Raw genomic sequence first — 25,399 nt, forward strand, 5'->3', positions numbered from 1 at the left:
CTTGACCTCAGGGGATCCACCTGCCTCAGCCTCCAAAAGTGCTAGGACTACAGGCATGAGCCACTGTGCCCGGTCAAGTATTAGGTTTAAACACAGATGTGGACTAATCAACAGTCTGTCTCATCTAACTGCTCTGTTTCTCAACTTTTCACTGGTAAAACGTATAATGAAAAATTGGGGCCGGGTGCGGTGGCTCACGCCTGTAATCCCAGAACTTTGGGAGGCTGAGGCAGATGGATCATGAGGTTAGGAATTCAAAACCACCCTGACCAACATGGTGAAACCCCGTCTCTACTAAAAATACAAAAATCAGCTGGGCGTAATGGTGTGTGCCTGTAATCTCAGCTACTCAGGAGGCTGAGGCAGGAGAATCGCTTGAACCTAAGAGGTGGAGATTGCAGTTAGCAGAGATCACACCACTGTACTCCAGCCTGGGCGACTGAGTGAGACTCCATCTCAAAAAAAAAAAAAGAAAGAAAGAAAAAGAAAAATTGGAAGGAATAGATTTAATAAGATATAGATCTCCTTAGCAGTTGACAGTAATCTCTGAAATATTACATCATAAAAAATAGCATAAAACTAGGCTAGGAGAAGCCAGCATTAGTGAGTTACCTGCAAGCAGAGGAAAAAAGGAGGTGGCCCACATTCAGCACACTTGATATAAGGCTCCATGAGGTAGGAGGAGCAGCCTCGGCAAGGTGGCTTATCAGAGGGATCATCTAGAACAAACAGAAAACAAATGCACATTTCAGACCACCTTACGGTTATCTTAAGTGCAAAAAGGTGAAAATCCCCAAATGACCACACAAGTAGTGAGCTGAGCTGAAAAGTTCATGGAGACAAGATGAGCTCTTTACAAATAAAAAAAAGCAAAAATTATGATCCTTTTAACTTCAGGGCAGCATTGTTCCTATTCACACAGCATTTACGTAGATATGAACCCTGCAGAGAAATTTACAAGCATATGTTTGTTTGTTGATTTATTTATATATTTTTAGAGACAGGGTCTTGCTCTGCCACCCAGGCTGGAGTGCAGTGGCTTGACAATAGCTCACTGTAACCTGAAACTCCTGGGCTCAAGCAATCCTCCTGCCTCAGCCTCCCAAGTAGTTAGGACTACAGGCACATGCCACCACACCTGGTTAATTTTTTGTAGAGACGATGTCTCACCATGTTGCCCAGGCTGGTCTTGAACTTTTAGGTTCAAAGAATGTTCCTGCCTTGGCCTCTCAAAGCTCTGGAATTACAGGTATGAGCTACCATGCGCAGTCACAAACACATTTTTAACTGAAAGTTTCATAATATCCCAAACTTATTTTTCCAGGAGCATAAAATGGACACATACCTGCACATACAATACAAAGAAAATCTGACAAAATGTTAACAATTGCTGAATCTAGGTAGCAAGCATATAAATAATCACTGTAGGCCGGCCACATTAGCTTACCCTGTAATTCCAGCACTTTGGGAGGCCAAGGTGGGTGCATCACCTGAGGCCAGAAGTTTGAGACCAGCCTTGCCAACCTGGCGAAACCCTGTCTCTACTAAAAATACAAACAGCCAGGGATGGGGGCGCAGCTTATAATCCCAGCTACTTGGGAAGTTGAGGCACAGAATCACTTGAACCCGGAAGGCAAAGGTTGCCGTGAGCCAAGATTGTGCCACTGCACTCCAGCCTGGGCGACAGAGCTAGACCCTGCCTCAAATAATCATAATCATAATCATAATCATAATCAGCTGGGCATGGTGGCTCATGCCTGTAATCCTAGCACTTTGGGAGGCTAAGGCAGGCAGATTGCCCACTCTTAGGAGTTTGAGACCAGCCTGGGCAACACAGTGAAACCCTGTCTCTACTAAAACTACAAAAAAATTGGCTGGGCACGGTGGCTCATGCCTGTAATCCCAGCACTTTGGGGGGCCGAGGCGGGTGGATCATGAGGTGAGGAGTTCAAGACCAGCCTGGCCAAGATGGTGAAACCCCATCTCTACTAAAAACAAAAAAATTAGCCAGGTGTGGTGGTGCACACCTGTAATCCCAGCTACTCAGGAGGCTGAGGCAGAGGAATCAGTTGAACCCAGAAGGCAGAGGTTGCAGTGAGCCGAGATCGCGCCGCTGCACTCCAGCCTGGGCGACAGAGTAAGACTCCGTCTCAAAAAAAAAACAAAAAAATTAGCCAAGCATGGCGGTATGCATCTGTAGTCCCAGCTACACAGGAGGCTGAGGCAGAAGAACTGCTTGAACCCGGGAGGCGGAGGTTGCAGTGATCCGAGATCATGCCACTGCACTCCAGTCTGGGCAACAGAGAGAGACTCCGTCTCCAAAAAAAAATAAAAAAATAAAAAAACACATCATCATCATTGTACTGTTCTTTTGAGTTTTCTATTTAAGTTTAAAATTTTTCATAAGAAGAAGTTGGGGCAAATAAGAGAAAACTCCTTTATTTATTTTTTTGAGATAGGGTCTCACTCTGTCAACTAGGCTGAAGTGTGGTTGCACGATCATGCCTCAATGTAGCCTCAACCTCCCAGGCTCAAATGAGCCTCCCACCTCAGCCTCCTAACTAGCAGGGACTACAGGCACAAGCTACCACACCCGGGTACTTTTTTAAAATTTATTTTCTGTACAGACAGAGTTTCACTGTGTTGCCTAGGCTGGTCTTGAATTCCTGGGCTCAAACGGTCCCAGGAATTTGAGCTGCCTCAGCTTCCTAAAGTGTTGGGATTACAGGTATGAGCCATCACACTCAGCTAGCCTCTAAATACATGTCTCTTCTAAATACATATTTTGGAATATACTATTTTATATTTGAGTTCGGATTTTTCTTTTTTTTCTTGAGACAGGGTCTTCTTGAGACAGAATCTTCTTGAGACAGGGTCTTAGACTGTTGCCGAGGCTGGAGTGCAGTGGTGAGATCACGGCTCACTGTGGCTTCAATCTCCCCAGGCTCAGGTGATCCTCCCACCTCAGCCTCCCAAGAGGAGGGACAGACTTGCACCACTGCGCCTGGCTAAATTTTTAATTTTTGTAGAGACAGGGTCTCACTGTGTTGCCCACACTGGTCTTAAGAAGTCCTCCTGCCTCAGCTTCCCAAAGTGGTGGAATTATAGGCATGAGCCACCACACCTGGCTCTGAGTGGGAATTGAAACCCAGGAAGCTTCCTCCCTTTCTCCCATGGTAAGTACATAACACAGCAGATCTTCTACTCCAATGACAGTGGTATGTCTCCAAACTATGAAGACAAGGAGTACAATCCAAACTCTCAAAACTCATAAAAATGCAGATATATGTGTCCCTGGTTGCCCCAAATTCAGCCTCTGGAGTCACGGCAACCTAGCAAAATTGTTCGCTATGATCAATCACAAGAATCTAAGAGAAGAAAAGCTTTGAAGGTAGATGAAGGAATTTAATTTGTTCAGCCTGGAACAGGATTTCTCACATTCTGTAACAGTATTTGCCTCCCTAAAGTCCAAGAAACGTTCTTCAAGGTACCTTTCCCTCTTCCAAGTGAAGATCACTGTTCTCTTTATTTGTTTTTAAGAAGATAGAGTAGGCGCGGTGGCTCAAACCTATAATCCCAGCACTTTGGGAGGCTGAGGCGGGTTGATCACTTGAGCTCAGGAGTTCAAGACTAACCTGACCAGCATGGCGAAACCCCATCTCCACTAAAAATACAAAAATTAGCCAGGTGTGGTGGCGGGCACCTGTAATCTCAGCTACTCAGAAGGCTGAGGCAGGAGAATCGTTTGAACCCGGGAGGCAGAGGTTGCAGTAAGCTGAGATCGCGCCATTGCACTCCAGCCTGGGTGACAAGAGCGAAACTCCATCTCAAAAAAAAAAAAAAAAGACACAGAAGAAAATGATGAAAGAAAAAAATGTACTCCTGGCAGTAGCTTCAAATTCAATATATGAAACTGCGCAGCTACTCCATTTCCCCCATTTTAAATTTTAATGCAGAAGAACAAATCTTGCTATGTTGCTCAGGCTGGTCTCAAACTCCCAGCCTCAAGTGATCCTTCTGCCCTAGCCTCCCAAAGTACTGTGATTACAGGAGTGAGCCACTGCGCTGAGCCAAAAATTATTGTATATTAAGTGACAGGTGCCAACTTCTACCAAGTTACCCTCTTCCTCACTTCCTGTTAGATATAAGCTTGCTTCTCTCTTTCCTCCAACTATCCTATTTTTAAAAAAGGCATCAGCCACTGAGCAAAGTAGTTCTTTTTTTTGAGACGGAGTCTTGCTCTGTCGCCCAGGCTGAAGTGCAGTGGCGTGATCTCAGCTCACTGCAAGCTCCACCTCCTGGATTCAGGTGATTCTTCTCCCTCAGCCTCCCGAGTAGCTGGGACTACAAGTGCACACCACCACGACCGGCTAATTTTTTATATTTTTAGTAGAGACAGGGTTTCACCATATTGGCCAGGCTGGTCTCGAACTCCTGAAAAGTGGTCTTTTTTTTTTGAGACAGTGTCTCACTCTGGTTACCCAGGCTGCAGTGCAATGGCTTGATCTCAGCTCACTGAAACCTCAGCCTCCCACGTTCAAGCAATTCTCATGCCTCAGCCTCCCAAGTAGCTGGGATTACATGTATGTGCACTACACCCAGCTAAATTTTGTACTTTTAGTAGAGGGGGGGTTTTCCCATGTTGCCCAGGCTGGTCTTGAACTCCTGGATTCAAGCAATCGACCTGGCGTAGCCTCCCAAAGTGCTAGGATTGCAGGCCCAAAGTGATTTTTTAAATCCTTATGTCAAGAAGCAATTACTGCACGGGCCACGGTGGCTCATGCACGTAATTCCAGCACTCTGGGAGACCAAGGTGGGTGGATCACTTGAGCTCAGGAGTTCGAGACCAGCCTGGGGAACATGGTGAAACCATATCTCTACAAAAAAAAAACCCCACAAAATTAGGCAGGTGCAGTGGTGCATGCTTGGTGGTCCCAGCTATACGGAGGCCTGAAGTAGGAGGATCACTTGAGCCGAGATCGAGTCTGCAGTAAGCCTTGAGCATGCCACTGCACTCCAGCCTGGGTAAGAAAGCAAGACCCTCTCTCAAAAAGAAAAAAAAAAAAGCAATTACTTTGTAAAAGTAAGTTCTTAACATTCCAGACTAAAATAAAACTGTAAAGTATGTCATCCACAATTAGCATTTTGAAAAATATTTTTCTAACCTTTCTTCTATATAATATAGTACATATATTCAACAAAAGTAGAGGCTGGGCTCTGTGGGTCATGCCTGTAACCCCAGCACTTTGGGAGGAAAAGGCAGGATGATCGCTTCAGCTTAGGAAGTCAAGACCACCCTGGGCAATACTGCAAGACCCTGCTTCTACCAAAAATAATAAAAAGAAAAAATAGCCAGGCACGGTGGCTCATACCTGTAATCCCAGCACTTTGGGAGGCTGAGCCGGGTGGCTCACTAGAGGTTAGGAGTTTAAGACCAGACTGGCCAACATGGTGAAACCCCACCTCTACTAAAAATAAAAAATTAGCTGGATGTAGTGGTGGGCGCCTAATCCCAGCTACTCAGGAGGCTGAGGCAGGAGAATCACTTGAACGCAGGACGGGGAGGTTGCAGTGAGCCGAGATCACGCCACTGCACTCCAGCCTGGGTGACAACAGCGAAACTCCGTCTCAAAAAAAAAAAAAGAAAAAGAAAAAGTGGAATATCATACATGTTTTTTCACTTGACAACATATTGCGGACATGTTTTCATGACAATACACATTGACCTTCCTTGTTCTTTCTAATGGATAAATAACATTCCATTGTATCAATTATATTATATAACCTAATTGTACTCAACTCCCCCCTAGGGAGCCATTTGGAAATCTGAGGAGGTACCTTTTTGTTGCCACAATGACCAGAGCCCCACTGGCATTCTGCAGGCCCCTAAAACAGGGATTCTAGATATCCTACAATGCTCAATACATTCTAATAAAAATTGACTTTTTTGTGTGTCCTGTGCAACTTTCAAATGTCCCACCAGACATTCAAGTGAATGAAAAATCTCATATGACCTAGAAGCTAATTCCATGTTATATATAAAGCAAAGTATTTTTGAGAATTTTAATATGCACTGAAATTTCCAGAAAGGCAATTGTATATAAGTCTAGAGGAGAATGTATTTTGTTTTGTTCAGAACGTTTAGTTATTCTAGCTTGTGGTGTTTCTTAGTCACCAACATGACACGCTTGAATCATTCTGCATTTGTATATGCACAGTGATTCAACATATGGGTTCAAGTATCTAGTACTTAAATCATGTCTTCTATTGTAATCATGTCTAAACATATTGAAATACATATTGCTTTATTATAAATTACATTGTTTTACCATAGATTACTTCTCTTGTATTTATCTCTTTTATTATAGTTAGGGCATTATTATTTTTAATTTTTGAAATTATGTATGCCAGGCATGGTGGCTTACGCCTGTAATCCCAGCACTTTGGGAGGCCAAGACAGGTGGACCACTTGAGGCCAGAAGTTCAAGACCAGCCTGGTCAAGATGGCGAAACCCCATCTCCAATAAAAATACAAAAATTGTCTGGGCCTGGTGACGCACACCTGTAGTCCTAGCTACTCGGGAGGCTGTGGCATGAGAATCACTTGAACCTAGGAGGCAGAGATGGCAGTGAGCTGAGATCATGCCACTGCACTCTAGCATGGGCAACAGAGCGAGACTATGTCTCAAGAAAAAAAAAAGAAATCACGTATGTAGACATATTGTCTATGTATTTTATTTCCAAATAGTAAACTTGGCTGATTGCAAACTCTGCCTCCCAGACTCAGTGATCCTCCCACCTCAGCCTCCCAGACTCAGTGATCCTCCCACCTCAGCCTCCCTAGTATCTGGGACTACAGGTGCATGCCACCATGCCCAGTTAATTTTTTTTTTTTGAGACGCAGTCTTGCTCTGTTGCCCAGGCTCTAGTGCAGTGGCGCGATCTCAGCTCACTGCAACCTCTGCCTCCTGGGTTCAAGCGACTCTCCTGCCTCAGCCTCCCAAGTAGCTGGAATTACGCCCACCAACACACCCGGCTAATTTTTGTATTTTCAGTAGAGGCGGGGTTTCACCATGTTGGCCAGGCTGGTCTCGAACTCCTGACCTCAGGTGATCCGTCTGCCTCAGCCTCCCAGAGTGCTGGGATTACAGTCGTGAGCCATTGTGCCCGGTCTTTTGTATGTACATTTCACATCTGTTCCTCAGGATATATATTTTCCTAGAACTAAAATTGTTGAGTGTACAGTTATTGAGCAGTTTTAGGTTTTTGATACACAGAGCCCAACTGTCCTTCAAAAGGTATTTCAAAATTTTTTAAAACCTAAGAGAAAGACTTTTTATTTATCTAATTTTTCACTGAGATAACAGGAAACAAGAGAGAGGCTTTTTTTTTTTTGAGGCGGGCTCTCGTTCTGTTGCCAGGCTGGCAGGCTGGAAGGCTGGAGTGTAGTGGTGCGATCTTGGCTCACTGCAACTTCTGCCTCCCAGGTTCAAGTGATTCTCCTGCCTCAGCCTCTCAAGTAGTTGGGACTATAGGTGTGTGCCACCATGCCCAGCTAATTTTTGTATTTTCAGTAGAGATGGCGTTTCACCATGTTGGCCATGATGGTCTCAATCTCTTGACCTCGTGATCTGCCTGCCTCCGTCTCCCAAAGTGCTGGGATTACAGGCGTGAGCCACCATGTGTGGCCGAGTGAGGCTTTTTAACCATCATTCAAATTCAATAAAGGGTTAATAAACTTGACTACATTAATAAAAAGAAAACAAAAAACTTTTTTTTGGCAAAAACACCATAAGGAAAGTAAAAAAGCAAGTATACTGTAAGAAAATATTTGTAAACATATCAGAAAAAAAGCACTGAAATCCCTAGTATGCAAACAACTTTAAAAAATTGAGAGGGAGGCCGAGGCAGGCAGATCACCTGAGGTTGGGAGTTCGAGACCAGCCTGGCCAACACGAAGGAAACCCCATCTCTACTAAAAATACAAAAATTAGTTGGGCATGGCAGCATGTGCCTGTAATCCCAGCTACTTGGGAGGCTGAGGCAGGAGAATTGCTTGAACCTGGGAGACAGAGGTTACGGTGAGCCGATCGCACCATTGCACTCCAGCCTGGGTGACAAGAGTGAAACTCCGTTTAAAAAAAAAAAAAAAAAAAATTGAGAGGGAGAATAAAAGACCAAAGATCCTGCTGCGAAAGACACAAAGACAATTTGGGGAAAAAAAAGAGACATAAAATGGCCTTAAACATATGAAAAAATGTTCAGCTTCACTCATAAGCAAGATAAAATTTAAAACTACCCTGACATATAGTTTCTCACCCATCAGATTGGCAAAAGTTTCAATGCCTGACAATATAATTAGTCAGGCTGTGGGAATATAGACACTTTTTTTTTTTTTTTTGAGGAGTTTCACTCTTGTCGCCCAGGCTGGAGTGCAGTGGCACAATCTTGGCTCGCTGCAACCTCTGCATCCCAGGTTCAAGCGATTCTCCTGCCTCAGCCTCCTGAGTAGCTGGGATTACAGGCACGTACCACCAAGCCCAGCTAATTTTTTGTATTTTTAGTAGAGGCTTCACCATGGTGGTCAGGCTGGTCTCAAACACCTGACCTCATGATCCACCCACCTCGGCCTCCCAAAGTTCTGGGATTACATGCCTGAGCCACCGCGCCCAGCCCGGGCACTCTTACGTATCACTGGTGGGAATACAAAATAGTACAACTCATATAGAGGGGCATTATCTTTTGACCCAGCAATCTCACTTCTAGGAATTTTTTACCATGAATATACATTTCCAATAATACAAAAATACACACGTCCAAGGTTATATATAATATTAGATGTAACTGCAAAATACTACTTAGATGTCCAAGTATAAGCAATTATTTGAATAATAACATATCCACACAATGAAGTATTATGCAACTATAAAAACAGAATGAGGACAACCTCTACCAACTAATACAGTATTTCCAGGAGATACTATTAAGTGAGGGGAAAAAAGTACAATCCTGGTGCTGATTGAAGAATTTTTTTAAAAGTACAAAAGAACACATATATATAGTATGCTATCTTTCCTATAAGAAATTAGAGGCCAGGCACGGTGGCTTGTGCCTGTAATCCCAGTACTTTGGGAGGCCAAGGCGGGTGGATCACCTGAGATCAGGAGTTCAAGACCAGCCTGGCCAACATGGTGAAATCCCGTATACAAAAATTAGCCAGGTGTGGTGGCAGACACCTGTAATTCCAGCTACTCAGGAGGCTGAGGCAGGACAATCACCTGAATCCAGGAGGTGGAGACTGCAGTAAGCTGAGATCGTGGCACTGCACTCTAGCCTGAGTGACAAGAGCGAAACTCTGTCTCAAAAAAAAAAAAAGAGAAAAGAAAAAGAAAAAAATTAGAGTAAAAAACAGCCCTCTTTTCTTTGCAAAAAGGATTAAGGGACAGATTAAACCAGAAAACAATGAAGTTGGTAAGTACAAGGGGTTGAGGGCAGGGGATAGTGGAATTGTACTGATGTTGGGAGCCAGGGTTCTCACTGAGTAGAGACATGTGAATGAGGAATTAATGCAGACAAGAAAAAAGCCCATGATGATGAATTAGAGGTATCAATGTGAACTCATGATTTCCTCAAAAGAAGTATGTGTACGTAAATGTGTATGTGTGTATGTATACTGGCATATATGTATATAGCACATAACATGCATATATTTCCTAGTTCTGTCAGCCAAAAGGGCCAAGATGCAAAAATATTCTAGTAGATGAAAAGATCTCGGTCTCTGATATGACTCCCTTGTAAAAGTACCAGGACTCCTCAGAGAAGTGGCTGATTCCAGGGCGGGGGAAGTACAGGATGCACTTGGAGTATTTAGTTATGCCAAAAAGGATGGAGATGCTAAAAAGAAAAAAAAAATGATGAGAGTACGCTATAAGGATGTAGGAGCCCATTTGAAGGGACTCCCAGTGGCCAAATTTGGAATAATCCATGAACCTAGCTAGTTATGTATGCTAATAAATCGTAAATCCTTGAAAAAATAGGAATTCCTGTGTCCATAATAAAAAATAAGTAAAAAAGTGAACAGATAAAGAAAATGCAGTACATATATACCATGGAATACTATGCAGCCATAAAAAAGTAATGAGATCACATCCTTTGCAGCAACATGGATGGAGCTGGAGGTCATTATCCTAAGCAAACTAACACAGGAAGAGAAAACCAAATACCCTCTGATCTCACTTACAAGTATGAGCTAAAAAAACAAGAACACATGGACACAAAGAGGGGAACAGAAACCAGGGCCTTCTTGAGGGTGAACAGTGGGAGGAGGGAGAGGATCCAAAAACTACCTCTCGAGTGCTATGCTTATTATCTTGACGACAAAATAATTTGTATACAAAACCCCTGTGACAAGAAGTTTACCTATATAACAACCCTGCACATGTACCCCTGAACTTAAAATAAAAACTAAAAATGCTAACTAGTAAATGTGGAGAGAGCACTAGATTTGGCGGGGGGTGGGGGGGAATCATCTTTTTGCAACCTTAATAGTAAAGATTGGGCCAGGCATGGTGGCTTATGCCTATAATACCAACACACTGGGAGGCCAAGGTGGGGGCATCGCTTGAGCCTAGGAATTCAAGGCTCCAGTGGGCTATGATTGTGTCACTGCACTCCAGCCTGGGTGACACAGTGAGACCCCATCTCTTAAAAATAAAAAAAATTAAAAAATAAAAAACATATATATACACACACAGAGAGACAGACAGCGCGCATGCAAATGACAAAGCAGATGGAGTAAAAGGTTAACAAAAGGTAACAAAAGGTTAACAAAAGGTATTGTTTGTATTCTTATTCTTGCCACTTAAGTTTGAAATTATTTCCAAAAAGAAGTTTATTTTGGACACTCCCAGCATTAGAGCAGTCCACTTAGACTTCTCTATATGTAAAATGAAAGAGTTGAACTAGATGTGTCTGAAGACTCCATTCTCTCCTAAATTTATATTAGGAGTGTGATCAAAAAGTAAATTAGAGCTCCTTTAAGAAATTGTTCTGTCAGGCCGGGAGCGGTGGCTCACGCTTGTAATCCCAGCACTTTGGGAGGCTAAGGCTGGTGGATCACCTGAGGTCAGGAGTTCAAGACCAGCCTGACCAACAAGGTGAAACCCTGTCTCTACTAAAAATACAAAAATTAGCCGGGCATGGTGGCAGACGCCTATATTCCCAGCTACTCGGGAGGCTGAGACGGAGAATTGCTTGAACCCGGGAGGCGGAGGTTGCAGTAAGCCGAGATCATGCCACTGCACTCCAGCCTGGGTAATGCAGCAAGACTCCATCTCAAAAAAAACACGAATTATTGAAGAGGAAACAACACCCAAAAAGTACTTTTCTGATTCTTCTCATTAGGATACTACTAAACATCTAACAATGGAATTTCTATTTCTGCCAAATCTCATATATTCAGAATCAGGGAAAAAGAGCAGTATAATTTTTTTTTTTTGAGACAGATTCTTGCTCTTGTCACCCAGGCTGGAGTGCAGTGGCATGATCTTGGTTTACTGTAGCCTCTGCCTCCCAGGTCCAAGCGATTCTCCTGCCTCAGCTCCCGTGTAGCTGGGATTATAGTTACTCGCCATTACCCCCAGCTAATTTTTGTATTTTTAGTAGAGACGGGGTTTTGCCTTGTTGGCCAGGCTGGTCTCAAACTCCTGACCTCATGATCCACCCACCTCGACCTCCCAAAGTGCTGGGATTACAGGCGTGAGCCATGGCACCTGGCCAGTATAATTTTTTTATCCACAGTTATGGCTACTTGAATTTACTTCATACATACCCCATAATTCTCTACATTATTCTACTGTGGTTTACTCTTAGAAACAAGTTCCACATCAAGGGGGAGGTGGGATGATCTTTCCTTTATCTTACCACTGACACATTTCTTATCAAGGTGCCTGAAACATGTTATTGGTCTAAACAGAAATCCCATGGCTTTTCTAGGTTTAACTACAGGTTAATCAGAATATGCCTGGTCCATCTCAGCCTCATTTTCTTTTTTTTTTTTTTCTTTTTTTGAGACAGAGTCTCACTCTGTCACCCAAGCTGGAGTGCAGTGGCACAATCTCGGCTCACTGCAAGCTCCGCCTCTCGGGTTCATGCCATTCTCCTGCCTCAGCCTCCCGAGTAGCTGGGACTACAGGCGCCTGCCACCATGCCTGGCTAATTTTTTTTATTTTTTACTGAAGACGGGATTTCACTGTGTTAGCCAGGATGGTCTCCATCTCCTGATCTCGTGATCTGCCTGCCTCGGCCTCCCAAAGTGCTGGGATTAAGGCGTGAGCCACCACGCCCGGCTGCTTCATTTTCTTGTAAGACCCAGGGTCATATGTTTGTGTCATGTGTTCAATGGGTAATCAATATGTATTAATTGATTTTATTTTGATACTCATAATTCCCTTAGAATCAGAGTCAAAGGGCTTTATTGCCTAACTTCATCGTTTATTTTTCTTCCTTGATCAACTTCCACTCTAGTTTGCTATTAATAGTCACCTGAAGGCCGGGAGTGGTGGCTCACACCTGTAATCCCAGCACTTTGGGAGCCCGAGGTGGGTGGATCACCTGAGGTCGGGAGTTCAAGACCAGCCTGGCCAACATGGTAAAACCCTATCTCTACTAAAAATAAAAATAAAAATAATTAGCTGTGTGTGGTGGTGCGCGCCTGTAGTCCTAGCTACTCAGGCGGCTGAAGCAGGAGAACCGTTTAAAGCCGGGAGGCAGAAGTTGCAGTGAGCCAACATCATGCCACTGTACCCCAGCCTGGGCAACAGAGGGAGAGTCCATCTCAAAAAAATAATAATAATAAGTCACCTGAGACTTGTTCCCACTGTACTTACTGCTAAAGGAACCCAAACGGTCCATTCCCTAATTGGCAACGAGTGCTGCTTTGGTCTTCCTCAGCAGAGCTTCTTCAAGACTTCAGAACCGGCCAACACATACACCAAAGCTTGATGACTCCCTAGGAACAAACAAAAGTGGCACATGGATCAGAAAATCATTCAAAGGGACAAGACAAAGAGAAGATATGCAACATACTCAGCTCTGCCACATCTTAGCTTTGTAATGCTGAAAAATTATTCCACCTCTGAAAACCTGTTTCTTCCTCTGTAGTGGGTATAACAGTGCCTACCTTCCAAAGTTGTGAGAATTAAATGTCATAATCAAATATCATAATCCATATAAGTAATGTAGCATGGTACCTGGTCCTCTATAAATGCTACATATTTTTCTTTTTTATGAGGAAGGATCTGGGTCTATGGGGCACTGAGGGTGGCAGGGGCAAATGCTACATATTTCTAATAAACAACTGTTGGCTTTCTCTACTCAGCATCATTTCTCTCCTTAGCTGCCATCTTTATTTGGGAAACTGACCCTCCCACATTTCATGTGGTACTGGTGGGGCTGCCAATCACAATACCCCATTCCCCACCCCTGATAAAAGCTAAAGCAACCAGGTCTCTTCTTCCAGAAATCTGGATCTTGAGTAAGACATGAAAGGACAGAAGGCAGTTGGAGCTTAGTTATTCACTAGAATTCATTCAAAGAATTCAGTCCATGTGCTCTGGCTGTTGAAATCCCTAGCCCCAGGTGGCTCAACTGTTTAACTCTTCTCTCATTTCTCTCTCTTTAATAAACTTTAATAAACTCAACTTTAATCATAAGACTGAACGAGTTTCTGTAACTGGAAACCAAAAAATCCTATCTATTACAACATACATTTGTTCCTCACTCTTTCAACAAGTACGTAACAGGGCCAGGCACAGTGGCTCATGCCTGTAATCCCAGCACTCTGGGAGGCTGACGTGGGAGGATTACTGGGACCCAGGAGTTCAAGACCAGCCTGGGCAACATAGGGAGACCCCATCTCTTAAAAAAAAAAAAAAAAGTTAGCCGGGTACAGTGGCCCATGCTTATGGTTCCAGCTACTCAGGAGGATGAGGTGGAACGCTTGGGCCTAGGAGGTCGAGGATGCAGTGAGCCACCACTGCACTCCAGCTTGGAGGACAGACTAAGTCTCTGTTTCTTTTTTTTTTTTGGAGACACAGTCTGGCTCTGTTGCCCAGGCTGGAGTACTCATTGCAACCTCTGCCTCCCAGGTTCAAGGGATTCTCATTCTCCATTTGGTTCTCATTTTTGATTCTCGTGTCTTGTGCCTCAGCCTCCTGAGAAGCTGGGATTACAAGCATGTGCCACCACCATACCTGGCTAATTGTTTTGTATTTTTAGGAGAGACAGGTTTTCACCATGTTGGCCAGGCTGGTCTCGAACTCTTGGCCTCAAGTGATCCGCCCACCTCGGCCTCCAAAAGTGCTGGAGTGCTGGGATTACAAGTGTGAGCCACCATGCCTGGCCCAAAGTATCTTCTTTGAAGCAGAAATAAAATAATATTTTACACTAAGTCAAAAAATAATCCTTCTTCTGTACACTCACAGCTTTTTGTTTTTGTTTTTTTTTGAGACTAAGTCTCGCTCTCGTTGCCTAGGCTGGAATGCAATGGCACGATCTCAGCTCACTGCAACTTCCGCCTCCCGGGTTCAAGCGATTCTCCTGCCTCAGCCTCCCAATTAGCTGGGATTACAGGCGCGGGCCACCAGGCCTGGCTAATTTTTGTATTTTTAGTAGAGACGGGGTTTCACCATGTTGGCCAGGCTGGTCTCGAACTCCTGACCTCAGGTGATCTGCCCACCTCAGCCTCCCCAAGTGCTGGGATTACAGGCATGAGCCACCGCACCCGGCCCACTCTCAGCTTTTTATCTGGCATTTTTCACATTCTACTTTGTGAGTATTACTTCTGAGTGTCTATTTTCCCCCACTTCTAAATTAAGTGAAAGCAGGCTGGGTGTGGTAGCTCATGTCTGTAACTCCAGCACTTTGGGAGACTGAGGCAGATGAATCTCCAGAGGTCAGGAGTTTCAGACCAGCCTGGGCAACATAGTGAGAACCCCGTCTCTACCAAAAATACAAAAAAATTTGCTTGGCGTGGTGGCGGGTGCCTATAATCCCAGCTACTCGGGAGGCTGAGGCATGAGAGTTGCTTGAACCCGGCAGGTGGAGGTTGCAGTGAGCCGAGATTGTGCCACTGCACTCCAGCCTGGGCGACAGTGCAAGATCCTGTCTCAAAAATAAATAATAAATAAATAAGTGAAAGCAGAGACTATATCGGATACCTATCTGTATGCTTTCAAAATGCCAAGCATACAGGAGGAATACAATAAACACATAGTAGTGGACTAATAAATGTTAATTCTACAAAAGGTTAATTTATCTTTAGCTTTTCTGAAGTGATTTTTTTCACCCTGGTAATTTTTAGCTTGGAGAATAATTCATCACTAAGTGTGGGCAACATTTCCGTTAACGCTGCCATCAAAGAACTTTCCCTTTTTGGGGTGGGGTAGGTCTCCCTTTGCTGTCCTCTAAGGAAAAGTTGAGCTCTGAAGAAAAATGAGTCTAGCAAGGGTGTATTACGAACGCAGCAATCAAATAACAGCCAAATTTACTGAACTTTTTCCATTTGCTAGGTACCCGTGGGTACCAAGGTGTGGGGATTCTTTGAATCCTCACTCCCTCACTTCTGGGGCAAGCTGCTTTTTCAAAAGCAAGCAAGCTCTGAAAGAGTATGTTACTTGCGCAGTGTCTTACAAGGAATAGCTGTGTCATTTCAAATACAGATGTCAAGGCTGGACGCAGTGGCTCATGCCTGTAATCCCAGCACTTTAGCAGGCCGAGGCGGGCAGATCACCTGAAGTCGCGAGTTCGAGATCAGCCTGACCAACATGTAGAAACCCTGTCTCTACTAAAAATACAAAATTAGCTGGGCGTGGTGGCGTATGCCTGTAATCCAGCTACTTGGGAGGCTGAGGCAAGAGAACTGCTTGAACCCGGGAGGTGGAAGTTGCGGTGGGCTGAGAACGCGCCGTTGCACTCTGGCCTGAGCAACAAGTGTGAAACTCCCTCTCAAAAAACAAAAACAGACGTCCAGTAAAGGATGCACAGTCAATAGGGACTGATCAACACTCGAAAAAGCACAGTAGGAGGCCGGGTGCGGTGGCTCACGCCTGTAATCTCAGCACTTTGGGAGTCCCAGGTGGGCAGATAACCTGAGGTCAGGAGTTCGAGATCAGCCTGGCCAACACAGCGAAACCCCATCTCTACTAAAAATACAAAAAATAGCCAGGTGTGGTGGCGGGCGCCTGTAATCCCAGGTACTCGGGAGGCTGAGGCAGGAGAATCGCTTGAACCCGGGAGGCAGAGGTTGCAGTGTGTTGAGATGGCGCCATTGCACTCCAGCCTGGGCGAAAGAAACGCCATCTCAAAAAATAAAAAAATAGTAGGGCCGGGCGTGGTGGCTCACGCCTGTAATCCCAGCACTTTGGGAGGCCGAGGCGGAAGGATCACTTGAGGTCAGGAGTTCGAGACCAGCCTGGCCAACATGGTGAAACCCCACCTCTGCTGAAAATACAAATATTAGCTGGGCGTGGTGGCCCGCGCCTCAGCCACAAGAATCGCTTGAGCCTGGGAGGCGGAGATTGCAGTGAGCCGCGATCATGCCACTGCACTGCAGTACAGCCTAGGAGAAAAAAAAAAAAAAAGGCAAAAAAGCACAATATTGCAGTCTGCAGAATCTTCTTTCTCCTCCTTTCACAAGAGACCACATTCTGACACCAACTTCCGTGGAAACACTGGCGCTAGCTCCAAACTAACAATCGCCAAATTCGAATCAGTTACCGGGAGAAGGAAGTGAGGCACTTCGCCGGGCAGGAGTCCACGTTGGGAGGAGGAAAGGCGCAGGCTCCCGAGTTGTGGAGCCAACGTTCAAATCCTTACGGGGTGGGACCGGCCTGGGCCAGTCATTTTACCTGCGCCTCAGCTCTAACAGGGTACCGAAATACCTACTTTGGGGGGCCTGCTAGGAAATTCAAATGGGCAACGCTGGTCAGGGGCATCAGGCACAGTGGCCATTCTTGGTAGAGCTACGCGCTCCAGGGCTGAGCGGGAAATGGCGAGGCCGGAGCACTGGGGCACCGCCCAGACGCGGGGCGGGCCCCCGGGGTCAGGCCCGGCCCCACACCGCCCTCCCCCACAGAGCGGCGAGGCCCGCCGCTGCCCGCCCGCCGGCCCGCCAGCCTGCCGCGTCAAGCCCGCCGCCGGGGCCCGCAGCCCGCGCCTCCTCCCCCGCCACACCTCGTGGCCCCCGCTTCTCCCTAGTCCCGCTAGAGGGGCTCGCGCCCCGCCACGCGCCCGCCCAGCGCTGCCTGGCGCCTCACCTCGCCGAGACCCCCTAATCCGCGCCAAAGAGCCGCCGGTCGCGCGCGCCTCCGGGCTTTGCGTGCGCGCCCCCGGGCGGCGCAGTGGCGAGCGCGCCGCGTGCCGCGCGCCCGCCGCCTCCGCCCTTCGGCCGTGGAGGCCCCTGCCGGGTGCTGAGCGCCCGCCACCGCCCCCTTGGCCTTTTCCCGGTCCCCACCGCGCGCCCGCTGCTGTCCCCGTGCCCGAGGACTGGGAGGATGGGGCTGAGCCGCTTGCCTGACTTTTGCTCCGACCAGTAATCACTTTGCCCGTGTGGCGCGTGGCCCGTTGCCTGAGGCTTCCTGGCGCGTGGGGCTGTTTGGTCCCCTCCGGAGTGCGGTGAGGCGGGCCGAGCCGGGACTGCCTGGGTTTGGGGATAACGTTCCCACCTCCACCCCTGTTGCAGCAAGGGAAATTGAGGCTGAGGGAACTGGGCCCAGGGACGGCGAGCCGTGGCTGCCTCTCCAGTCCGGGCCCCGAAGGGCTGCTCGTGGATGAACCAGACTGATTTTAAGGGGTGAAGAGGGTGCGTTTCAATCAGATGCTTCTGGAACGTCGAAATTGTCTTCTTTGGAAAGAACCATCCCCTCTTTGGGCTTCAGAGGCCCAAATAGAGGCGCAATGATGAGAGGATGTGGTGGTCTACTCTGATGTCAATCTTGAGGGCTAGGTATGTCCCAAGATCTCTTATTACTGCTGTTAATGATGATTCTAATAGCTACCATTTGTCGAGTACTTATTGCATGCCAGACATTGCACAAAGCAGGTTACACATACGGTCTCATTTAAAACTTGTGAGGTAGGCACCTGTTGTTATCCCTATTTTCCAGGTGAAGAAATCTAGGCACTGACATAAATAACTTGGGATCACACTGCTAGGAAGTACTGGGGAAGGGAATTCAAACCATGGTTTATCTGAACTATATAACTGTTACATCTATTTAGAAGTCTGCCTTTGATAAATTTGCCCAACCTTTTTTTAGAATTCACTTACACTTTATGCCTGTGTGAACCCTTTCATTCTTTTTTGGTATATGCATAATACAAGTTCATTCCAAAAAAAAAAAAAAGCCCTGCCGGGCGCGGTGGCTCACGCCTGTAATTCCAGCACTTTGGCAGGCCGAGGCGGGCGGATCACAGGGTCTGGAGTTCTAGACCAGCCTGACCAACATTGTGAAATCCCGTCTCTACTAAAAATACAAAAAATTACGCGGGTGTGGTGGCAGGCACCTGTGATCCCAGCTACTCCGGAGGCTGAGGCAGTAGAATCGCTTGAACCCTGGGGGCAGAGGTTACAATGAGCCAAGATCTTGCCATTCCACTCCAGCCTGGGCAACGAGAGCGAAACTCTGTCTCAAAAAGAAAAGAAAAGGAAAGAAAAACCACCTCCCACCAGGTTAAATAAATAATTAACATTTTGGTATGTACCCTTCCAGACATTTTCCTATGCATCACATCAATAAATATATAATAGGATATTTTACATTTGATGTATCCTGAAGATTAATTCAACAAATGTTTAGTGAGTAGGCTTGTTGTAGGTGCTGGGAATTCAGCAGTGAACAAAACAAAGTCTCTGCCTCATGGAGCTCATATTATAGTAGGGAAGACTGTCAATAAGCAATATACACATTACTAAATAATAGATAATGCCCAGTAATGTGGCAAGTTTTATGGAAAAATAAATCAGGATAAAAGGATAAGAGTGATGTGGGGATTCTCTTAGTTAGGGTAGATAAGGAAGGCCTCTTAGCTAAGGAGGCACATAAATATCTGATCATTTAATGAGAGAAGGAGCTACATGGATTTCTAGAGGGAAACTATCCTAGAAGAGAAGCAGCAAGTGCAGTGGCCCTGAAATTGGGATTTGTTTGGCATGGAAAAAGGGCAAGACCAGTGTGGCTGGAGCACAGCAAATGAGAGAAATTAGATGGAAATCATAGGCAGATCATGTATCATCTGGTAAGGTTTGGATTTTATTGGGAAGTGACAGAATATGACGAGGGGTTGAGAGCAAAGGAGTAGCTTTGCTGTAAAAGGATCACTGTGGGCTGGGAGCGGTGGCTCACACCTGTAATCCCATCACTTTGGGAGGCCGAGGCAGGCGGATCACTTGAGGTTAGAAGTTCGAGACCAGCCTGGTCAACATGGTGAAACCTCATCTCTACTAAAAATACAAAAAAAATTAGCTGGGCATAGTGACGGGCGCCTGTAATCCCAGCTACTCGGGAGGCTGAGGTAGGAGAATTCACTTGAACCTGGGAGGTGGAGGTTGCAGTGAGCCAAGATTGTGCCACTACACTCAAGCCTGGACAACAGAGTGAAACTCCATCTCAAAAAAAAAAAAAAAAAAAATCACTGTGGCAGCTGTGTGGGGAATGGATGGTAGAAATATTAAAATTGCCCTTTGCCTGGTGAAGTGGTGTGTACCTGTAATCCCAGCTACTCGAGAGACTGAGGCAGGAGGATGGATTGAGCCCAAGTTTGAGACCAGCCTAGGCAACGTATCGAGACCCCCATCTCTAAAAAAATTTTAAATTGCTCTCTAAGGCATAAATTGTCCTTTTACACGGTAGTTGTTCAACAGATAGTTGATTAACATTAGTGTTTCACCTATAGCTGTACAGCTTTACAACCACTCTCAACTTCACATAGTGGAAGTGGGGTCAGTCATTTAGGACATATCTGTGTCTTTGTCATTGAAACTCAAATTTTGAGACTGGCTAAGGCAAATATCCAGATCTGGATGTCATGATTGTCAACAATGAATATCAGTAATCAGTGTTGTAATACTGTAGAAAAATTAGTCCCACATAATACTGAGATCTAGTCGTTAAAAACATAGCATTCAGGGGCCAGGCACAGTGGCTCATTCCTGTAATCCCAGCAGTTTGGGAGGCCAAGGCAGATGGATCATTTGAGGCCAGTAGTTCAAGATCAGCCTGGGCAATATGGCGAAAACCCGTCTCTGCTAAAAATGCAACAATTAGCTGGGTGTGGTGGCGCATGCCTGTAATCCCAGCTTCTTGGGAGGCGCAAGAATTGCTTGAACCCTGGAGGTGGAGGTTGCAGTGAGCTGAAATCGCACCACTGCCCTCCAGCCTGTTCAACAGAGCAAGAGTCTGTCTCAAAAACAAAAAAACAAAAATCATAGCATTCAACTACCTGGAAATTACCCTCTCCCTTCAGTTGATGTTAGGCTCTACTTAGACCAATTTAGTCAGTGTGCTTAAGAAAGATGTGGAGAGGGCAGGACACAGTGCCTCACACCTGGGATCCCTGCATTTTGGGAAGCCAAGGTAGGCAGATCACTTGAGTTCAGGAGTTCAAGGAGGCACGAGAACTGGGCAACATGGTGAAACTTCGTCTCTACAAAAATTGCAAAAATTAGCCAGGTGTAGTGGCGCATGCCTGTAGTCCCAGCTACTTAGGAGGCTGAGGTGAGAGGATCGCTTGAGCCCAGAGGGTTGAGGCTGCATTGACCCAGTATCACACCACTGCACTCCAGCCTAGGTGACAGAGTGAGACACTGTATCAAAAAAAAAAAAAAAAAAAGATGTGGCAAAATTAAAATGCACAGTGAGAAGAAGGGTAACACTGATTACTGATTAAGGCAGCACTCCTCTGGGTTTTTGTCTTAAGTGGATGTGATAGTGCCATCACTTACACGACCAGCTGAAGGAAGAATAGATTTGGAGGAGAAATTGAAAGTTCTGTTTTGGATCTGTGTTTTGCATTCTGACTGGAAATGACAAATACAAGTCTACAGCTCATTGGAGGCGTCAGAACTAAAACTGTATAACTGTATTAGAATTGTTTATTTGGCTGTGTGTCTTACCTAGACAGACCTTGAGGACAGACACTGTTGTCTTTATAACCTCAGTGCTCTGAAGTGTATCCTCAAATACTTGTGAAATGAGCAAGTAAAGGCAAAAGTAAAAATGAAGTCACTGGCCGGGTGCAGTGGCTCACGCCTGTAATCCCAGCACTTTGGGAGGCTGAGGCGGGCGGATCACGAGGTCAGGAGATCGAGACCATCCTGGCTAACACGGTGAAACCCCATCTCAACTAAAAATACAAAAAATTAGCCGGGCGTGGTGGTGGGCGCCTGTAGTCCCAGCTACTCAGGAGGCTGAGGAAGAAGAATGGCGTGAACCCGGGAGGTGGAGCTTGCAGTGAGCTGAGATCGTGCCACTGTACTCCAGCCTGGGCAACAGAGCGAGACTCTGTCTCAAAAAAAAAAAGAATGAAGTCACTTAGGCAAAATGTAGAAGATACATACTCTATGCTTTCACTGAAAGTCCAAGCACCTGAATGTGACTTACAAGTAGGGTGACCATAATTTCTGATTTGCTGAGAATAGCCTGGTTTATATCTGTTGTCCCTACCTAAGTATTAATATTGCCTGGTTTCACTCTCAGTAGTGTCTCCATTTGTACAATAAATTTATATTGTCATTCTTTTTAGAAGGCCCTTCCGGATCTAGCATCTTCCTATATCTTTATCATCACTGCCCTATCTTAGACTCCATTTGCCAGCCAGGTGGACATACCTTCATTTCTCATATGCACTCTTAACTTCAAGGTTTTTTTTGCCAAGGTACTGCCTACCTCACTTAGACATCACTTCCTTAGGAACACTTCTCCTGACCCCCCAATGGCTGAGTTAAGTCACCCTCTTACATGTTCCCAGTACACCTTGTATTTAACCTGTCATAGCAAAGATGACTAAGTGCCTTGTTCCCTCACTAAATATCTCTGTAAAGGAACCCGAAAAAACACCTTTTGTCCTCTTTAAGCCATAAATTTATATTAATAATATCCAAATCCATGTTGAACCAGTATTTTTGAAGATTGACCTTCAGGATAAACTAATAGCACAATCTTCATGCCCTTTCATTCATAACTAACTGAAAAGGTTGACTTTTGTACCAGGAACCCAACGAAGAAAACTTGTATCTTGTCAGGGTTGGTAACCTGGCTGCCATTGACTGAGACCAAAATATCCCAACAGTTTGTCCTCAGCTGCTAAGCTGCTGTGGTTAGAATCAAACGTAGAGTTTCTGGCCTGGTGCGGTGGCTCATGCCTGTAATCCCAACATTTTGACAGTCCTAGGTGGGAAGATTGCTTGGGCTCAGGAGTTCGAGACTAAACTGGGTGACTTAGTGAGAGTTCAACTCTACAAAAAAATAAAAAAATTAGCTGGGCATGATAGCACACGCCTGTGGTCCCAGCTACTTGGGAGGCTGAGGTAGGAGAATCACTTGAGCTCAGACAGTTGAGGCTGTAGTGACACGTGATAGTGCCACTTTACTCCAGCCTGGGCAACAGAGTGAGACCTCGTCTGGAAAAAAAAAAAAAGGTAAAGAGACAACCTACGGAATGGGAGAAAATATTCACGACCCCTACATCAGATAAGTGGACAAGGGCCTGAAAAGACATTGCTCAAAAGAAGACATGCAAGTAGCATGGGAGGCCGAGGCGGGTGGATCACCTGAGGTCAGGAGTTCGAGACCAGCCTGGCCAACCTGGTGAAACCCTGTCTCTACTAAAAAAACAAAAATTAGCTGGGCATGGTGGCGGGCGCTTGTATTCCCAGCTACTCAGGAGGCTGAGGCAGGAGAATCACTTGAACCCAGGAGGCGGAGGTTGCAGTGAGCCAAGATCGCACCATTGCCCTCCAGCCTGAGCAACAGCAAGACTCTGTCTCAAAAAAAAAAAAAAAAAAGAAAAACAAAAGAAAAAGACATGCAAATAGCTAACTGGTATGTGAAAAAAATGTTCAACATCACTAATCATCAGGGAAATGTGAATTAAAACTACCATGAGATATCACCTCACACCTGTCAGAATGATTATTATCAAAAAGCGAGATAAGCATTGGCAAGGATGTGGAGAAAAACCCTGGACACTGTCAGTGGGAATGTAAATTAGTACAGCCATTTTGGAAAATAGTATGGAGGTTCCTTAAAAATTTTTAAATGGAACTACCATATGATCCAGTAATCCACTTCTGGGTATATATCCAAAGGAAATGATATCTGCATGTCAAGGTATCTGTACTCCCATATCCATTGCAGCATTATTCACCATAGCCAAGACATGGAAACAGCCTACATGTACACCAATGGATGAATGAATAAAGAAAATGTGAGATATAGATACACACACACACACACACACACACACACACACACACACACAATGGAATACTGTTCAGCCTTAAAAAATAAGGAAATCCTGTCATTTGCAGCAACATAGATGGACCTGGAGGACATTATGCTAAGTGAAATAAGCCAGGCACAGAAAGACAAATACTGCTTAATCTCACTTATGTGTGGCATCTAAAAAAGTCAAGCTTGTAGAAGTAGCAGAATGGTGGTTACCAGGGGATGAGAGAGAAAGAATTGGAAGATTTTGGCCAAAGGATACAAAATTTCAGTTAGACAGCAGGAATAAGTGCAGGAGATCTATTATACTATATGGTGACTATAGTTAAAAATATATACTTGAGGCCAGGCACTGTGGCTCACACCTGTAATCCCAGCACTTTGGGAGGCTGAGGCGGGTGGGTCATCTGAGGTCAGGGGTTTGAGACCAGCCTGGCCTACATGGTGAAACCCCATCTCTACTAAAAATACAAAAATTAGCCAGGCGTGGTGGTGCATGCCTGTAATCCCAACTACTCAGGAGGCTGAGGCATGAGAATCACTTGAACCCGGGAGGCAGAGGTTGCAGTGAGCCAAGATTGCATCACTGCACTCCAGCCTGGGCAACAGAGCAAGACCCTGTCTCAAAAACAAAAACAAACAAACAAACAAATATATATATATGCTTGAAAATTGCTAAGAGAGTAGATTTTAGTTGTTCTTACCACACAAAAAAATAAGTATTTGCGGTAATGGGTATATATTTGAGGTAATGGATTTGTTAATTAGCTTGATTTAGCCATTCCACAATGAGTACATCTATCAACACATGTTGTACATCATGAATATACACAATTGTTATTTGCCAAAAAATGTTTAAATATGCCATAAGTAAATTAAATAAAATATATTTCATAGAACATTATTTATAAAAATAAAGCAAAAAACCAGATCTGTCCAAATATAACTAATAAACTGACTCTCATTATTTAACACTCAAGAGTTGGCTAGTATCAGGATTTTCATAATGCCATGACCATTAAACAGTTTTTGTGAATCCAGGCCTTCGTTACCCATCTCTTCTGCTTCTTCCTCACCTTACTGACTTCTTTCTCATGTACACAGAGTGCGGAATATCTGTGTCATGAGTCACCAGCCTTTGGGCAGAACCCAAAAAATTAGGTGAACTAGAAATATATTGTTGCTAAGTGGCTCGGTTTATCAGACAATTCTAAAATGCCTACTAGGCTGCCTAGCTGCATACTTTTCTGCCTAATGTACAGGACCTCCATCTTGTGACTGTCAAAACAGGCTCCTAAATTATTTTGCATCATTTGGTGACAGGCAGTCTATACTCTTGTGCAACAAACAGGTGCCCAATAAATGCTTGGAATATGCAAGGAACTTGTCATTGTTTAATATAATTGAAAAAGCAAGCATGGACTTTGAAACTTTCCTGAATTTGAATTCTGTCTCCACTCCTTATCACCTTTAAGAATTTAGGGCCTGGTGCGGTGGCTCACGCCTATAATCCCAGCACTTTGGGAGGCTGAGGCGGGCGGATCACTTGAGATCAGGAGTTCGAGACCAGCCTATCCAACATGGTGAAACCCCATCTCTACTAAAAATATAAAAAATTAGCCGGGCATGGTGGTGCATGCTTATAATCCCAACTACTTGGGAGGCTGAGGCAGGAGAATCGCTTGAACCCAGGAGGCAGAGGTTGCCGTGAGCTGAGATCCCACCATTGTACTCCAGCCTGGGCAACAAGAGTGAAACTCCATCTAAAAAAAAAAAAGAATTTAAGGAAGTTATTATCTTCCTGCATCTCCTTTCTCCCCCTATGTAAAATGAAAATAATAATGTCTAATTCATAAGCGTTTCATAAGGATATGATGAAAGCCCGATGCAGTAGC

General features: G+C 45.1%; 2 protein-coding genes across 25 annotated transcripts in view; one reads left to right on the forward strand and one right to left on the reverse strand.

Annotated features, from left to right (window-relative positions):
• The window catches only part of TADA2A (transcriptional adaptor 2A), a 73,560-nt gene extending 56,159 nt beyond the window's left edge, over nucleotides 1-17,401 (reverse strand). For 4 of the 18 annotated variants that reach the window (XR_010152897.1, XR_010152898.1, XM_009432345.5 and 1 more), the window contains exons 1-3: nucleotides 17,316-17,400; nucleotides 12,888-13,009; nucleotides 613-719 (exon numbers count right to left, since the gene is read on the reverse strand). Coding sequence is in view for 6 of the 18 variants with exons in the window: in XM_009432345.5 (XP_009430620.1) it covers nucleotides 613-719; nucleotides 12,888-12,912 (132 nt within the window). In the remaining 12 variants the exon portion in view is untranslated. Of the gene's footprint in view, nucleotides 1-612; nucleotides 720-12,887; nucleotides 13,010-16,776; nucleotides 17,056-17,315 lie in introns of those variants that run through there. The other 14 variants (XR_010152895.1, XM_001173492.8, XR_010152899.1 and 11 more) reach the window with 11 other exon arrangements.
• A 3-nt stretch (nucleotides 17,402-17,404) lies between these two features.
• The window catches only part of ACACA (acetyl-CoA carboxylase alpha), a 330,230-nt gene continuing 322,235 nt past the window's right edge, over nucleotides 17,405-25,399 (forward strand). For 6 of the 7 annotated variants that reach the window (XM_511428.9, XM_009432351.5, XM_016931955.4 and 3 more), the window contains exon 1: nucleotides 17,405-18,004. In XM_511428.9, the coding sequence (XP_511428.5) occupies nucleotides 17,967-18,004 (38 nt within the window). In that variant the 5' untranslated portion in view covers nucleotides 17,405-17,966. The remainder of the gene's footprint in view (nucleotides 18,005-25,399) is intronic. The other variant, XM_063798638.1, reaches the window with a different exon arrangement.

Source organism: Pan troglodytes, chromosome 19 (assembly GCF_028858775.2).
Source record: "Pan troglodytes isolate AG18354 chromosome 19, NHGRI_mPanTro3-v2.0_pri, whole genome shotgun sequence".
In the NCBI taxonomy this organism is placed as follows: Eukaryota; Metazoa; Chordata; class Mammalia; order Primates; family Hominidae; genus Pan; species Pan troglodytes.